We start from the raw sequence: 17,585 nt of genomic DNA on the forward strand, positions 1-17,585 counted from the left end.
CAGCCCTCGGCCTCCATCAGGGGAAGGAGGTGATCTGGCAGCTTCTCCATCCATTCACACAAAAGCCCACCCTTGACCCCATCACTGATCAGCCAGACCTGAGCCTCGTGCCACCTCCTGTCCAATAGCTCCCCACAGGTAGGTGGGGCATGCAGGGGCTGTCCCAGGCAAGAAGAAGACTAGTACTGAGTATCAAATGTTGCTGCCAAGAAAGCAGACTTGCTGCTGGGCCATTGGGTCCCCCAGCTTATGAGGCCTTAGCCGCCCAGGCCTGACTCTAATGGGAGCTCTGCTGGTGGCAGCCTGGTGAGCAGTGGCCAGGTATAAGGTACTCCCCTTGGAAACACCAGCCACGTACCGGGTGGGGACAGAGGAGCCCGGGCACTCTCGGTGGTGGGATTCATAGCTCCCTGCACTAAGTCTACCGTCCTTGGTGCAGAGGGAGTGCAACCCAGTCTGGCCTCTGTTGCTCTGTCTCATTCTGACCACTTCCTGACCTCGCTGAGCCTGTTTCCTCTTGTGTGAGTTGGAAACAATAGGACACTTGCCAGATGGGATGTTGAGAAGTGAAGGGCTCCGAACGGCCTGGCACGGAAGAACCTCTACCTGCTGGCGAAACTTCCAGCACTTCCTTGAGCATGCCACATGCTGTGTTATTTCTGTTGCAGTGTGTGCCCTTCTCTTCAAATACCCTCCTCTCTGTCCTACCCCTTGGGAGTACAGCCTGGATGAATGCAGATCTAAAAAAATGGAGAGGCATACCATGTCCATGAATTGAAAGACAACATAGTAAAGGTGTCGATTCTCTCCAAATTGATCTATAGTTTTATTGTAATTCCTACCAAACTCCCAGGAAGGACTTTTGTAGACAAGTTTATTCTAACATCTGTATGAAAGAGCATGGGTCCCCAAATATCTAGAACAATCAAGAAAAAGGACAAAGTTGGAGGAATTCCCTACCAAATATTACAGCTTTCTGCAAAGTTACTACTGTGTTTGCAAAGGGATGGGCACCGGGACCACCGAACAGAACAGTGAACCCAGGAACAGAGCACGCAAGCAGCCAACTGATTTTGACAGATGTGCAAAAGTAAGTTAATGGAGAAAGAATAGTATTTTCAATGAAGGGTGCTGGAACAATTTGATATCCATAGGCAGAGGAAAGAAAAGAAAACCTAAACCTCGCGCCAGATGCTGTTTTGTTTTCTGTTTGTCTTATTTTTGAAAAGGTAAAACGCTGCTACCGCTCCAAAGCAGGAGTCACTTTTGCATTGGTACCTGAAAGGTGACGAACTGGCGTAGTGTGAGATTTGGAGTTTGGGGTGCGCAGACCCAGGCGCCCCGCCTCCGCGCTGCATGGGCACCGCCCGTCGCCCCCGCCCCGCGGTCCCTAGACACGCCCCCAAGGGACGCGCGGCGAGGAATGTAGCCACGCCCACAACCTGACAGATTGGGCGGGGCGGGGCTGGAGCCCAGGACACGCCACTTCCGCCGGAAGCTCAATTGTCCAGCCTCCGGTCGGAGTTCGTCCTGCAAGTCAGGAAGCCGCGTTTGAACGCGGGAAAGAGCCGCAGACTCTCTTTCTGCAATCCGCCAACGGCCGCTTGTGAGTGGGCTGGAGCCCAGCCCTGCGGCCGGAGCAGTTCCGGCCAAGGGCGCCTGCTGGCGAGAGGAGGACGGTCCCCCCTCCGGAACGGAGGCAGCGCGCGCGGGCTGTTTCCCGGGGGCCGAGGTCGCCGCAGCGCCGCGCCCCGCCCCTCGCGCGGCCACGTCTCCGCTAGAGCCGCCGGGCCGGGCCGGGCCGCAGTCGCGGCTTCCTCAGCTCCGGGTGAGGGTCACGGGAAGCCCCCAGGCCGGGTTCCGCCGGGGAGAGCGAGACGGCGCCTGGGGCCCAAGGCGGGGTCGGGGCGGAGCCCGGGCGGCGGGGCCAGGCGCGCCCTGAGGGCCGGCCAAGTCTCCTCCCGGCGCGGCGACGCCCAGCGCTCGTCCGGCCCCTCACGGTTGGTAGCCTCGGGGCCTGGAAGCCGGCGGTGCAGGTGCTAGCGGAACTGGCCTCGTAACTGTCCTTACAGCCGAGCCCTCCGGAACGCCGTCTGCGTGCGACGGGACGTGGCATGTTCCAGAGATGCCCGCAGCTGCCGTTGGAGCTGCTTAGAAACCTTCGGGCAGCGCGGGTCCTTTCGCAGAAGTGCTGTCAAGCTGACAAACGTGACATGGTGCCGCGTGGTTAGCGCGAAGCCGGGCTTAATGAATCCGTGTGGCTCTTAGCCTCTCCCACCTGGATTCCGTCTCGTTCCGGTGTTAGACGCGTCTCTCCGACGCAGTGATACCTTCCGGAGGGAGCGGGCCCGCCTTACCACTGGTAGGAAGCAGGTGAACAGCTCAGGCTTCAACAAATATTTGTTGCGTGTCAGTCGTGTGTCGGACGGGCACTGTTCACTGTAGATCCTGAGATACAGGGGTGAGGTCCCTGCCTTCACTGAGCTCACGCTCCAGGGGAGGAGTTCAGACAGTGAGGCGATAATTGCTGAGAGTATTGGGTGGTGCTTGGGTGGGTCTGTCAGTGACTTTTGAGCCGAGACCTGGAAGCCAGTTGTGCAAAGTTGTGGAATAATACTGTTTTCCAGCGGAACGAACCCAAGTGTGAAGGCCCTAAGAGAGGAGTAAGTTTGGTGTGCTCAGGTGGAGAAGGGTGACCAGGTGTAATGAGAAAGGAGGAAACTGATAGGGACCAGGATGCAACGGAGGGAGGGGCTAGGCGGTGGGCAACTTCCTAGTATATGGTACAGGCTTGGATTTTATTGTCAGTGTTGGAAACCGCTGGGACGTTCTAAGCCATAAACAGGTGACTCACAGGTTTTTTAAACTTTAGATTTTCTCTTTAATATTACAAGCAACCCTTTACTGGAGTGGTAGCTTTCAGTTACAGTCTACCTTGAATAGTGAGAAAAGGAAATAAAATTCACCTGACATTACTCAGATTCAAAAGTAGCGAATTTAATTTAATTTTAGTTTTTGGCAAGTGCTTTAAGCAGCAGTGTACCTCCTTAAGTGAGGACGTATTCAGTTGGCTTTTACCTATCAGTTTTGACAAGTGTCAGTGAAAGGAGAACACTAATAATAACAGCTACCATTTATCGAGGGCATGGGACAGACCCTGTGCCATGTCGTATTTAATCCTGGCAAAAATTTAGTATTCTTTTTTTCTCATCCTCTTACTGATGAGGAAACCGGCTAAGAGTGGTTAAGAAATCTGTTCGTGATCTCACAGCTGAGGGTGGAGGAGCCAGGACTTGAAGCTGAGACGCCTGACGCCTGAGCCTGTCCTTTGTTTACGTAGTGCTCTGCACAGTGACACGCGCTTGCCAGGGTTTCACTTTGTTCATAGGCCTCTGTTTATTTTTAGTTACTAGTGTGGCCTCAACTAGACATTAGGGTCTTAAGGAAATTCTGTTTCAGCTTTGCCATACCCTGTTGTTTCCGAGTGTCAACAGGAACAATTTAATTAAGGTGGAGCTGTTAATGTGCATGTATCAATCAGACTCATGTAATCCGGTGTGTGAGGGAAACTGGAAGTCACATATGTGCCTGAGACAGTGGCTTCTCAGTATGAAGTCCCTTGATGTCAGACAGGGTTGAACCTAGAGTTAAGTACACTTTGCAAATTTCTAAGTGGTAGCTTTGCCCAGTCTTTTCCCTCCAAGAAACAACAGAATGCGGCTAGCCAAAAATGGCACTATAATAAAACTGACTTTTTAATTTTTTTTAACAAATGCAATGCATATTACTAATAACAGCTTCCTTGTGATGTGCTCCCACCTCTCTGACTCTCCTCGTCCTGTTTTTGTCAAAAGTCTGAGGTCACGAGGCCCTGAATGACTGAGTCATGCTAAGTAAAATTCACATGAGACTGAGGATGGACAGACTGCCAGTTTATTATCCCCGGGGAGGAGTGTCACCTCCCCAGCGTGCTTTGGGCAGTCAGTGAATTCTGTCTCTTGTCTAGCTTCAGGAAGAGCTGTATGCAGATAGGAGCCATGTTCATGAGGTACCAGAACAAGCTACAGTCACGGGTCTCGTGTCCTGGAGGGCTGCACCAGCTCTCTGTGGAGTGCGTAGGACTACTTGGGAATCAGAAAGTTTCTTGTTTAGTAAAAAGTCCAAATAAAGAGAACTAAACGAGTAAGAGTATGTGATGGTATTGGGCTCAGAGAGCTGACGTTCGTCTCCATATTTGGTGGGACTTCATCAGCGGACCTCAAACACCTCAGCTAGTGCTCCCTTTCCCAGGCAGTCTCAAGGTGTTGTGACCACGTGCCTCGGTGGCACATCTGCCTCTGCAGCACCTCGACTGCCCCTCTGCCCTCCCTTGTCTGTTCGGCATGTTCTGTCTTTAGTAGATGAGTCCAGTCCTGCAGGCTGTGCTTCTCTACCTTCTCGTCCGGGTGACATTGCTTATCTGGCCTGCGGCCTCCCAGTTCGTACTCCCAGGGGTGTTCTTTGTCCCTCATTGGAACTGTAGCTCCCAAGTATTTGTCGTTGGAATAGAGTTTTCCTGTATTTGAAAAGGCAGTGTTGATGCTCATGGATGCAAACACCGTATCATTTTGTTTTGGAACCACTAGCTTGGTCTCTAAAGGGTGGAAACTGGTGGAGCCAAAGCTTTAAGTCAGCAGCCTGCGGTGGGTAGCACCGTGAATAGGGCGCGTTCAGGGGGGCCGGGCAGACTTGGGGTGGTTGCTTCTGCTTCGGGGATCTTGGAGCACGACGGAGATGGGCATACACACGGTCGTGGTGTGCCGTGCACGCAGGGGCATTGTGATGGCAGATGGGAGTGCGCCAGGCCAGGTGCTTTACCCGAGGCCCAGGAGGGACTTCAGAGCAGCACCTAGTGGTAGACATGGCGCGATCTCTGGGAATTTGCCTGGTGGTCGAGGCGAGAAGGGAGGGCATCTGTAGCACAGGGACCAGCTCCCGCCTGAAAAGCACTCGTCTGTCATTGCATGCATCATAGGGAGCACTACGGTGATTCAGACAGCTTCACGCATGTGTCATCACGATACAAACGTTTTTCTTTTGTTTAGGAACTTGTCAGTGTGACCAGCACATGCATTGTGTCATCTACAGTGACAGCTAATTCCGTGCTGCTCCATGTTTGTTGTTACACATCATCTGTCCTTGAAGTGGCCAGCCTGAGATGCAGGGGACAGCTTGGCTGTGCTGTGCTGATGTGCCTCGCCTTGCTCTTTAAAGGGCAGTCTCTCTAGAGCGTCTTGTCCCGGCCGGGCCAGCTTCCTGCACCTGCTGCCCAGCGAGTTCATGGGGTTGTGGCTGAGAGACAGGCTTGGGGGCACCGCAGTAGTTTTCCATGGAGCTAGGACCCTGCGAAGCTGTGATACTCAGAGGGGTGTCTGGGATGTGCGGATATAGGTGTGGAGCCTCCAGGGGTCCGTCTCCTACCCCCCACCTGGGAACCTGTCCGAGGTCGAAAGAAACACCAGTTATTGTAGAGACAGCGGTGGAATTGAGAGCCCGTTGCGCATGGGGTCACGTTCTGGCCAGCCTCGGTAACCCCCTTCATTTCTCTGATTCAGACATCATTGCAGTCTTGGAATATTTCCATGAGCCAGGCGCCGTGAGCCGGACTGGTGGTCAGTGCCTTCTGGTGAGCTGCAGTGGGCCATAGTCACTCGTGTTTTCACTCACGTCTATCCACAATCCTTGTTGGCACAAACCCTTAGCACTTGTCTCATGCTCAGTAGTAGATACAACCTTTTTCTATTCTTAACGGCACTATTACTAACTCTTAGTGTCTTCGGCTTGTAGGGTGCCAGGCAGCAGAGGGGAATGTGTGGGTCATTCGAGCTGCAAGCCAAACACTCCTGAGTCTGCATAAGGGGACGTTCTCATCACCAGCCATTCACTACACTGGCGGAGCAGGTGATGCCACCCACCGGCGCGTGCTGTTCTCTGGTGACAGGCCGAGGGAGGGCTATCAGCGTAAACGGTCCTGGAGGAACAGGCACACCGACGTCCCCCTGCCACTGAGCAGTGTCAGACCCTCCTGTAAGACCGCCTAGGCGCTGGTCTTACAACGACTGTGGGATTCGTAAGCTGGCTTGGAAAGTCATGTAGCTTTTTATCCTGAAACACGTGAAACACAGAACGGAACATAGGATGACATGAAACCTATTTCAGAAGGAAGTTAATGTCAGCGTTTTTATAGATTAAAGAATAGGTCACATCTTCTCTGTTGATGAAATCACAGTCTCCTCAGTGCACTTCAGAAGCGACAGCCAGCAGCTCCCTTAACCTTAGCCGAGCAGGATGTGTTCAGAGACGGCCGACCCTGCTAGAAACGAAAGACAGGAGTGGCCACCTGCCGTGAGATGCGCTCTCGGGCCCGCCATTCCCAGGCGGCTGCCCTTCCCGCGCCCCCCACTACGCAGCGTACGGTTCCCACGTTCCCTGCAGCTGCTTCCTTCACTTTGCCCCCGATGGTGCTGAGCCGGGTCCCTGGCACCGTCCCTGGGCCTCCCGGAAGGGAGCTTGCTGTGAGCCCTCTGAGCGCCTTAGCCTGTGTGTCCCATGTGGAGGCCACTGGCCACACACATGTGGCTCTTTACTCTCAAATAAAAACTCATTCCTCAGTCGCTCAGGCCCCACCCCAGCTTAGTGGCACCTGTGACATTTACAGTGCCAATTACTGAGCTGCTCTGAACCATCTTTAGCCAGCACCAGTAGCCAGCAAGTGCCTTAGAGGTGGCCCAGGCGTAGCTAGTTCCGCCATTCTCCGCAAAGCCCGGGATGTGGTGTGTGCTCAAGGATTGTTTGTCGAATAAATAAATCTGTATTTGTTTATTATGCAGATGCAAATTGGGAAGCATCATTACTTTAAATCTGACAAATGGAGTTTCATAACATTTCTATTTTCTCTCCTGTCAGGTGTCATGACCTTACTTGGTTTGATTTCAAGCCATTCATGAGACTTTAAGTCTTTTTCCGAAAATGGGAAACCGAGTGCCGTCCTTCCCAGGAGCTCGAGGCTGTGGTGATGGCAGAAGCCGAACCCGCCGGCAGCTGGCTCGCGGCCACTGAGCGACAGCCCCGCCTCTGTCGTCCCAACCATGGACGGCACGTTGGCCGTGCAGGATGGCCTCTCGGAGGATGGACCCAGCGGTGTCACCTCAGCTCACCCCGACGCCCTCCACACACCCCTGGGCTCGCCAGCTCCGCCCGACCAGTGGGACGAAGGTCGGTGCCAGTCGCCAGCTCCTCCGCGCGCTGCAGGCGTTCTGCCGGAGGGCATGGGGGAGACGGCGTTTACGACCGTGGTGAACTTTTCACTCAGAGTGTGTCTCTGGTGATCAGATGAGTGTTTTGCTCAGTTGGCGCCAACTTCCAGTCAAGTGCCACGTGTGTGAAACAGAGCAGGGACTGGCTCACTTCCGCGCCAGCCGGGCATAGCGGCCTGTTTCCCGCTTGGCCTCTGCGGTGGCCACTGACACGGCCTTGGTCGCTAACAGGCTACCGGGCCGGCCGGCCGGCTGCAGGAATGTTGCTACCTGGGATTCAGTAACGGTTCCGTAGCGGTCTGAGGGTTATCAAATCACATTAGCCTGTTATCTGATGAGTTATTTGTCCATCACAGTTGCAGGGTAAATTATTCACTCAGTTCTCACGCCCTTTCCTGCTCAGGAAGTTTCGTGCAGTGTGCGCTTGAGAGTAGTAGAGTACATATGTACCGACTTAGTGGCAGCAATTGCATTCTGATTTTTGTAAGATGATGTGTTAGCACCTAAAATGGCTTTGCTGATTAGTGCTTCTTAAAGGTCAGGTGAGGCCAGTAACAGCGTGGGCCCTGGACCAAGGATTCCACAGCGGGGCGGGCAGGGAGCCAGCTCTTAGATCTACCACAGCGTGTGATGAACCCTCTGGAGGGGGACCCTTGATTTATGCTGGCCTCACTCTCTTTGGGTTCTGTGCTCAGATCTGCCGCGGCCGTCCCGGTCAGCGGATCCCCCTCTTTGCCTCAGACTTCTCATCGTGGAGGATGTTGATACTTTGGAATGGCTGGAATCAGCCCTTTGTGACTACAGCTCTGATTAGCTCTGTGGTTACCAACATCTGTTGGAAACGTTGTCAGCTGTGTTTTAAGCATTTGTTTTCTTTTGCTATAGGTTAAAACAAACTTTCATAAGATTTCTCACTGGTCTTATTTAAATGAAAAGAACCCGTTACTACTGCAGTTCTGCAGCCCGAGTACGGAGGGCGAGGGCGTCCGGGGGCGAGGGTGGCGGGCCCTGGGAGGCGGAGCGGCTGGTCCCAGGCCTCCCGCCCCCCCAGAGAACAAGGACCTGCCGCTCGCCCAGACTGGACAGAGTCGGGGTCTGGCGCTTGCTCGTGCTCACGGCTCTAGCTTCTCTCTTGTCCTGTTTTAGCTGCATTTCTGAAGAACAGTTTGGCCCGTTGGTCACAGTCGTGATGGCCCAGCCCCGTTCTCTCTTCCAGGTGCCAGCGTCGAGGCAAACAGTGCTGCAAGTGGAGGACAAAGCCCGGACGTACCCAGCAAGGGGGACGCCTGTCAGAATGGGCCGACGCCCCAGCTCCCAGACCCTCCGTCAGCTCTCGGTCCCAGCACAAGCCCCATGGGTCCTGATGCCCCTCCAGGTGTGGCTGCTTTCCATGACAACCTAAAGACGTCTCAGGGGCCTAGTGCTGAGGGCAGTGGTAGAAAAGAAGCTCTACAGTCTCTCAGGCTCAGCCTTCCTATGCAAGAGACGCGGCTGTGTAAGCATCCAATCCCGCCGCCCGCCCCTGTGTCCCCTGTCACTCGCCATGGGCAGAGGCCCATGCCCTGGCCAGGTCACTGCTTGTCCCTCCGCCATGCACTGTTTTGCTGCTGTTGTGGATTGCGTGTTTGTCAGGTAACTCTGCTTTAGAGAACGCTCCGCCGTGGTCCGATTCGGAGGGCCTGCGTGTGCGTCGTCGTCACCCTGGGTGGCGAGCAGGCAGCCAGTGGGAACTTAGTCTCGAAGGTTACGCTTGGAAAGCTTTCTTTTATGATGCGTTTTATTTAGCGTTTATTTCGTGCTGATCGCTGGGTATTGAGGGGTGAACAGGTCACACACTGCCACCTGTGATGAGCCAAAGACGCCTCAGGCCTTTGCCTACCACGTGCTTTCTCGTCACTGCATCTCATGGGACCGCGTCACGTGCCTCTGTGGTTCAGCGCCTTTTCGCATGAGCCTTTCCCGGCCCCTGTCAACAGGCAGGTCTGGGTCGCTGCGAAGACGGGACCACGCGTGCCCTTCGTTGCGCGTTTTTCTCACTTCGCACTGCCGGGCGGCGGCCGCTGCGGCGCGATCCACTCTCACGAGGCCGGTCGGGGCCTCTGCAGCAGCGACCGCCGCGCGAGTCCGCGGCGCCACTGCACCCCTGTTGCAGACTTTCTGGTCAGAAGCAACAGGTGCTGTCCTGTCCGCCCCACGTGGTCATGCTTCCGTGCCACTGGCCACCACGAGAGGGCGACCCCCCGCCCTCCTGCGCCCAGGTGCTTTTCGGCCCTCAGCAGTCTGCGGGGTGCGCTCCGGAGCTTCCTATCACTTGACTTGCAACCTGCACTGGTCTGATTCCTGGAAGGCTTGAGCCTGTTTTTATCTGTTACTCATTTGGCCATTCCTTTCTGTGAAGTGTCTGTTCATATGTTTGGCCCATTTTTCTTTTGGGTTGTTTGCCTTTTTCCTCACAGGCATTTTGTTAGGGCTGTGGTATGTTTTAGAGTGTTCTGTAAGCCAGTTGTCAGCGTTTAAGCCAGGGGACATCAGGTACAAGCCCTAGGTGCCTGCGGCTCTTCCTGGCGAGTGTCTGCAGTGTTGGGTTTCCTGCCTGAAGCCACAGGCCTTGGGTTTCCGCCTCTAGAGCACTTCGTGGCTTTTCAAAAAGTACAAGAGGTCTCTTCAGTGATAAACGTGCAAATTAGTAACAGCATCAGTGAATTCCTCGTGCAGTTCTTGGCGACTGCTCAGGTGTCGGGTTATTTAAAACAGCAGCTGCTTACACCCTCAAAACCTACGTCTGAAGATGGTGCCGTCTGGTAGTGGTTAAACCGGGACACTGCCCTGTCCGCACATCCCCCAGGCCCTCCCGACATCCCACTGCATGTCTGGTCCGTGTGAAAACCTGGGACCGCTGTGCCTTTGCACCGACTGTTCAGCCCTTTACTACCCAGCTGGAGGTTTGGGTTTAGATATTTTAGATTCTGTTATTGGCCGAAAATACAATGTGACGTGTTATGGAAGAAATATGAGCTGTGGATCAAATTTATCTCCAAACGGAGCTGCACAGAGAAAGCACGTTGAGTGTGACGTGACCATGTGACTGGGTGTGATTCCATCAAGACTGCTCCTGTCATTCCTCTGTGACCTCAAAGGTCAGTGTTAGAGCTGGACCGAGGGCCGAGGAGCCCTGAGTCTGAGCGTTCACCACGGCACGAGCTCTGAATGGCGTTTCCTTGTTACTCAGGCACAGTGGCCTGTGTCTTGCTGTGTCCACGGGGTGTGGTCGGGAGCGGTGTCTTTGTGGCTTGAGCGCAAAGCTCAGGTGGGTCCTGTCTACACCCATTGTCCAGGGCTCACTGTGTTTTCTCCATCCGGACATAGTCCTTCCAAAGTAGATGGCTGTGCGTTGTTTAGAAGCTCAGTCATACTGGTAATTAAACACAAAACTTCAAGCCGCTGTTATGATTTGTCCTTTGTGCCCTGGCGCCTTCCGAGTTTCTAAATTGCCATCCCCTCCTCCCCCCCAGGTTCCACAGAGGCTTCGCTGCCCCTGGAGAAGGAGGAGCAGATCCGACTGCAGGCTCGGAAGCGGCTGGAAGAACAGCTCAAACAGTACAGGGTGAAGCGCCAGCAGGAAAGAGTGAGTCCGTCTCCTGGGCAGGGTCCTGGAGACGCCACGTGCAGAAGGCAGCGCTGAGTCAGACGTGCCTCTGGGGCCTGCTGCTTATTCTCTGAGCTGGAATGGGCTTCGGTGCTTTTCCACAAAGACCCGCTTCTCTCGTAAGGGTCCCGCCCTTGGGGCAGATTCCAGCAGGGCCTGGTTCCGACCCGTCCGCTCCTTCCCTGGGGAGGAGCACATTTTACTCCATCCGCCATTTGAAGAGCAGAGACGGCACACACGTGGGTCGTTGCCGGCCGTGCTTGAGCAGCCAGCCGGCCCCGCGCCTCAGCAGCTTACGGGTGGTGCCGCTGCCGTGCAGAGTCGGCACGTGTGCCGTGCCCCGCACACCGCCGCGCGCGTCGGCAGGACGTGCCGGCGGCAGTCTTGGGCACAGAACGCTGTTGGGGTGCTGGCAAAAGCAGCCCCTTCACCGCATTTAGTGGCCCCAGGCGAGGGGAGTGCGCACGTTCACGTCGCAGTCGTCTGGCTTTTCTGTCGACTTGAAAAATGTCGCACTAAAATAATTCAAAATTAAAACTAATTTTTAACGTTGGTTTCAGTGAATGATTTCGCAGTGACAAGTCCCCGTCAGGGTTGGCCATTTACTTCCCCGAGGGAGCCGTGGCCCTGCGGGTCTGTGTTCCCCAGCGGTCACGACGCTGCCTTCCTGTGGCGCTTCTTGAGCGGCTACAGATCCCACCGTTCTTGGGGCCATGTTGAGTCTTCATCTTCTCTGCTGTTTTTCTCATTCTCATGGATCTGATGATGGCATCTTTCCATCGTATGCTAACATCCGGTGATCCGGTCTGTCCGTCCCCACACCCCGTACACTCTCCCAGCTGTTCACGCTCATCCTTCCGGTTGCATCCGGTATCATTCTGAGCTGCTTCCTGTTCTTCCCCTGGCTCCCGGCCCCGCTGGGGTCGCACTGACTGTGGAATAGCACGCGACCAAGTGTTTCTCTGTAAGAGGAACGTTGAAATAGCAAGTAACAGGTCTTCCTCCATCCCGTGTCCCAAGGCTCTTTGGGAAGTTCTGGCTAACATGGCAATGTGAGAAAAATAAGCAGTATAACTATTGAAAAAGAGGAGAGATGTGACCGTTAAGTGCAGGTGTCACTAATGCCTCGTAAACGCCAGTCAGATACAAAGTCATAGATTTGTAACATCATAAAACTGATGAGGGTTCGGGAAACTGATTTAAAAATACAAATATTAAACAATAGTTATCATAATAACCAGTTATAATGTTAGTGGGAAAATGTAACATTTACAATAAGAAAATGATAAAATAAGCGTTAAATCGAGATGGCAGTAAATACGGTTTAGAATCTAGATGAACACTACATAAGTTCCTTGGTTCAAGGACCTGCAAGCAGATATGAATGAGTGGAGGGGAGCAGGTCGTGTCCTGTAAATAATTATAACGTCAAATAGTTGTAATTCAGCAGGACTTTTTTTTTTAACTTGAAGAAAATTTTCAAGTTTATCTAAAAGAATGACTAGGGGAGAATAGCCAGGAGATTTTTGTTTTTTAATTTTTTTATTATTATTATTATTATTATTATTTTTCTAGCCCTAGCCCTAGCCCTAATCCTAACCCTAACCCTGTAGCCAGGAGATTTATGTAAAGGAGGTATGCTGAGGAAGGACGCGCTGTACTGGTTTCTAGTATCAACAAGCCACAGCCGTTGAAGGCACGTGCTTGGACTGGCCGCTGGCCACGGGCAGCGAGCCTGCGGAGGGCTGAGGGCCTGCGGCGGGAATGGGCTTGGCGTAGCCTTTCTGGTGCCACGATTTAGGTGCTGCTTGTCAATTTTAAATAATCGTGCTTTCCTTTCCTTCTCAGTCCAGTCAACCTGCAACTAAAACGAGACTTTTTAGCACGCTTGATCCTGAACTCATGCTGAACCCAGAAATCTTACCAAGAGCCAGTGCCGTGGCTATGACAAAGGAATATTCCTTCCTGCGCACCAGTGTCCCTCGGGGGCCGAAGGTGGGCAGCTTGGGGCTGCTGGCACATCCTAAGGAGAAAAAGAGTTCCAGATCAAGCAAAATTCGGTCTCTGGCTGACTACAGAGCCGAAGACGCGGACGCTGGGAATTCTGGCGGGAGCATCCCAGCCGCGGACCGTGCCGCGGGTCCCCTGAAGCAGCACCGCGGTGGTGCGGCGGCGGTAGTGTCGGAGGTCAGCCTGTCTCCCGGGGCCGAGGGCCGCCTGGAGAACGTGTCCCTGGTGGGAGACAATGTGTCCGAGGCTGATGGGGACGAGAGTGACAGCTCCTCCTACAGCAGCGTCTCCGCCTCAGGGGTGTCCGGCCTCCTGGCGAACACTGTGGGCGCGCGGGAAGCCTCCTACATGGTCGGCGGCCAGGAGGTCGCCGCCAGTGCCCTGGGCCAGTTCCCGTCCATCACGGACGTCCTCCAGGCCGCCACAGCCGAGCACCAAGACCGGGCCCCGGCCGTCAATGGGGAGGTGCGGAGCCGGGCTGGCAGCGTCGGCAGCAGGTGGGCAGGCAGCCGCGTCCCTCGCCTAACACCCAGGCTCTGACGTGTCCCGTGCACCACGTGTGCCGCACAGCGGAAATGGGTCCAGGGCTGCCTGGCCGTCCGCAGCGCCGCGGCGCTCTGCCCGCTGGCGCGCGTGCTGCCCTGACCGCACGTTCCAAGGCTGGTCCAGCCAGGGCTGCCCGAGGTGTCCGCCTGCGGCGCGGTGTCACGGGAGCGCTACGGAAACCCTTTCACTTATTTTTAAAACTCGGAGGGAGGGCAGCAGCAGGGTGATGTTGGATTTAGCGGGTGTGGACGGATGGGAAGGGGAGCGATCAGTCGTGTCCCTTTGTGCCTTCTCTTCCAGTGTGTCCGTGGAAAGTTCCGTGGCCGAAGCGCATGATGAAATGTTGCAGGTTCTTAAAGAAAAAACAAGACTCGAAGGGCAGCTGGAAGCCCTATCGCTAGAGGCCAGCCAGGTAACAGGTGGCGGGGGTGCGTCCGGGCCGCGTGCCTCTTGTTCCCCAGGCACAGGGTCGCGCGTCTCGAAGCGCGAGCCGCAGCAGCCGCCGTGCCTCGGTCCCCGACGCGCCTCGGCCTGACCGGCCTCGGGAGGCAGCAGTTCCCCCTGACCGCTGGCTCACTTTTTCCCTGGATCTGTCAGGGTCTGCCTAGGAGAGTCATAGCTCTGCTGTTAGGTACCCAACAGTGCGTAATAGTTAAATTGTTTTGGTTTATTTCAATTTTTTTTGGCACGTTAAGATTGTTATCTTTGCCATTTCATATTTTTCGCTCTGAGTTCTCCTTTTCTCTTAATGAGCTTGGCTTTATTTGGTTAGCATATGCCTGAAAAATAGTTTTCCATCCCTTAATGTTCAACTTTGCTGTCAACGATCGGAGTAGATCAGTTCAGTTGACTCTACGCTTTGGGCGTGGAGAGCTGGAGCCACCGGCCCTGAGTGCCAGTCAGGCCCCAGCGAGGGCGTTTCCCTCAGACGGCAGAGAGGGGCCGCTGACGCCAGCAGCTGGCTCCGATGAGCCTCCACACGCGTCCTGTGCTGTGGGCCGGCCCCTCAGTCGTCCCTTACCTTCTCATTCTCCTGGGGGCTTGTTTCCTCCACCCTTGTGTCTGAACCAGGACCCTGGTGGGTCAGCCAGTGCGACCCTTTCTGACTTCTCTGTGGAGACGCGCTCACTGTGCAGTCACGTCGCGCTTGCTCGGGTAACTTGGTACCCTTGAGTGTTTGTCCTCCTGTTGGTCGGCTTGGTGGCTGGCCGCCGTGGTGCTGGTGCCCCCCGGCAGACCGCGCCCGGTGCTCGTCTTGTGGACGTGCTCCGCTGCCCTGGGCGTCGCGGGGCCCCACGGTCTCGTCACTCCCTGCTCCGTGCTCCGTGCTGCGGGCAGCGGGCCCTGTGGTCCTGCCGCCCAGAGCCGCACAGCACTGCGGGCTGCTCTGTGCCCCGGGCCACTGTGTGACGGCAGTCTTCCCTGCAGACACGTTCTGCCACGCTGCGTTCCCCAGACCTGGGCCTGGCCGTCCTCCGCCTCCGCGGGCTCCTGGTGTTCTTGCTTTGCGCGTCTGTGTGCGTGCTTACACGGGTTTCGGTTCTTCGGTCAAATATGCTTCCTGGCATCCCAGTGGGTGAATGGGTGCTGGCATTGCGGTCCCAAGTGCCACCCTGCTCGGCGCCTTCATGTATGAAGTGAGCACGTGCTGGGCGCCGCCCTGCCCCCTGGGCTGGTCTGGAGAATGCGCCTCCTCTGGGGATGGCCGTCACGCTAGGCGACTGAGTCCGGAAGACGCGGTGCTTCCCTGCAGGGCGCACCTGTGGACACCGCTCTCTGTCGCACTGGTTTGTTGTGGCAGCCTTCTTAATTTAACGCGGGGCAGAGGTGACTTAGTTTCCTGAAGGTCAGCATGGCTGTTTGGCGATCCCTCCAGGCCCTTAAAGAGAAGGCCGAGCTGCAGGCGCAGCTCGCCGCACTGAGCACCCGGCTGCAGGCGCAGGCGGAGCACAGCCACAGCAGCCAGCAGCGGCAGGACTCGCTCAGCTCGGAGGTGGACACCCTGAAGCGGTCGTGCTGGGACCTGGAGCGGGCAATGGGCGACCTGCAGAGCATGCTGGAGGCCAAGAATGCCAGCCTGGCGTCCTCCAACAGCGACCTGCAGGTGGCGGAGGAGCAGTACCAGCGACTCCTGGCCAAGGTGGAGGAGATGCAGAGGAGCATGCTCAGTAAGGACAACACAGGTGCGTGGCCCCCGGGTCTGTGCCTTGGACCCTGAATCCTCGTGAAAGGCCCAGAGAGCCGTCGCCGGTGGCGGGGGCCATCATACTAACGGGCGGGGTGTTCTCCCCGCTGATGCACGCAACGCGAGGGGCTTGCTCTCCTGCAGTAGGTATTAGTCCTGGCTAAGCATGTGGACACCGCACGTTTTGTATACGCTCCAGGGACCGGCTCAGGTCTGAGACGTGCACTCTGGACCGGCAAGAGTCAGTGGTAGTCAGTTTCCTCTCGCTCGGCCTTCAGAGTCCATTGGCCTTTGGGGCTAGAGCTGCCTGCTTTTGCCACGGCATTGCAGATTCTGTTTAAAATATTTAACAGCGACACTTATTGTTGATTAGTAAATCTTTATTTTCCCTACCTTAAGTTGAGGTTTTGGGTCTAGTTGGACCTCTGTTGGACCTCTGTCTGACATGACACTAATGCAGTAGCAGGTCCAGGGGACCTTGGTGGCAGGCCATGCACGGGGCAGCGCACGGCCCTTCCCCTGCGCTGCCCTCTCACCCTGGGACACAGACGTCCCCAGAGTTGACATCCGCCTCCAGCCAGATCCCGAGAAGGCCAGTCTGTCATTTCCTGTCTCCTCCTCCCCACTCCCTGTCTTCCTCAATGTGAGGAGCTGACCATACCGGCAACCGGCAGGTGTTCGTGTGGAATTGGTGACAAGATGCTATTCCTGAGTTTGTTGAGGCCCACAGATGTCATCAGGCCCCTTGAGACTAGAGCCTTGGCCTCCACAGAGATGCTGTGGACACATGGCGGAGCTCGGTGTGCTGAATCCCCCGGGTGTGGCCCAGATCCTTACCGCGTGTGTCCGCCATGGGGTCAGCCGTCACCACACCTCGGGGCACCCGCGGGCAGGTGCAGAACTGGAGAGCGGGCCTCCCGACGTGCTTACTCCCAGCCGAGCCAGCCTCCAGCTCTCATGCCTCAAACGCTGTCCTTTTAGGTCTACTGGTGCCACAGTTTTTGCATTTTTGTGCTTTTTTTCCATGGTTTTGCTATTTAAAATGAACCCTAGACACTGGTATTCCTAAGTGAAGGAGGCTGGAGAAAACACGTGTGTTAGAGGAGCTGCTTTCAGGCCCAGGTTACCGAGCTGCTGAGGAGTAACTGGCAGAAAGTCAGGTGTTGTCAGACAGACTCACACACAGACCAGGATTGCATGTCGATGGGTCGATGACGTGCCACCATGGCCGTTTCCTTCAGGACCCACGGTTCAGGGTCCGCAACTTCGAACCTCACTACTGCGCGTGACGAGAGGGGCCGCTTTCTTGCCCTCCGCAGAGAGGCCGGCTCCTGGCGGTGGCGACGTCTAAGCAGCTGTGCTTTCTTGCTTCCAGTGCACGACCTGCGGCAGCAGATGGTGGCCTTGCAGAGCCAGCTACAGCAAGTGCAGCTGGAGCGCACGACGCTGACCAGCAAGCTGAAGGCGTCCCAGGCCGAGATCTCGTCTCTGCAGAGTGTCCGGCAGTGGTACCAGCAGCAGCTCGCCCTGGCGCAGGAGGCCCGGGTCCGACTGCAGGGCGAGATGGCCCACATCCAGGTATGCCCCGACGGCCGGGCAGGCTGCACTCCACGTCTCGTGCAGAACGACTGCTTTTTCCCTAAGTTAAGACTCCGCTTTTAGGTTTCAGAGATGCATTTTTAAAAAATCTGCTAACCACTCGTATAGCTCACATTTGTCCTAGACAGGAAGTACCTCCCCGTGACCTTCTGACACCAGGGGTCTGACAGCCTCTCCGCTTGAGCAGGTTTAATTCTAAAACGCATTTTCGGTATGTCCTATATTCCTGGTTCTGAGTGGTAAGGCTTCCCTGCTCCGAGGGCATCTTCCGTCGCTCTCGAACCCACACCCGCCTGATCCCAGG

At 55.6% G+C, this 17,585-nt stretch overlaps 1 protein-coding gene across 10 annotated transcripts in view; it reads left to right on the top strand.

The window, feature by feature from the left end:
* The first annotated feature begins 1,502 nt into the window (after positions 1-1,502).
* Positions 1,503-17,585, top strand: part of GOLGA3 (golgin A3) — a 33,997-nt gene continuing 17,914 nt past the window's right edge. For 2 of the 10 annotated variants that reach the window (XM_016146011.2, XM_036221737.1), the window contains exons 1-9: positions 1,858-2,362; positions 5,827-5,940; positions 6,946-7,254; positions 8,512-8,790; positions 10,808-10,920; positions 12,790-13,448; positions 13,798-13,909; positions 15,374-15,680; positions 17,058-17,260. In XM_016146011.2, coding sequence (XP_016001497.2) covers positions 7,128-7,254; positions 8,512-8,790; positions 10,808-10,920; positions 12,790-13,448; positions 13,798-13,909; positions 15,374-15,680; positions 17,058-17,260 — 1,800 coding nt within the window. In that variant the 5' untranslated portion in view covers positions 1,858-2,362; positions 5,827-5,940; positions 6,946-7,127. Of the gene's footprint in view, positions 1,829-1,857; positions 2,374-5,644; positions 5,666-5,826; positions 5,941-6,945; positions 7,255-8,511; positions 8,791-10,807; positions 10,921-12,789; positions 13,449-13,797; positions 13,910-15,373; positions 15,681-17,057; positions 17,261-17,585 lie in introns of those variants that run through there. The other 8 variants (XM_036221731.1, XM_036221732.1, XM_036221730.1 and 5 more) reach the window with 8 other exon arrangements.

Source organism: Rousettus aegyptiacus, unplaced genomic scaffold, assembly GCF_014176215.1.
Source record: "Rousettus aegyptiacus isolate mRouAeg1 unplaced genomic scaffold, mRouAeg1.p scaffold_m13_p_5, whole genome shotgun sequence".
Classification (NCBI taxonomy): Eukaryota; Metazoa; Chordata; class Mammalia; order Chiroptera; family Pteropodidae; genus Rousettus; species Rousettus aegyptiacus.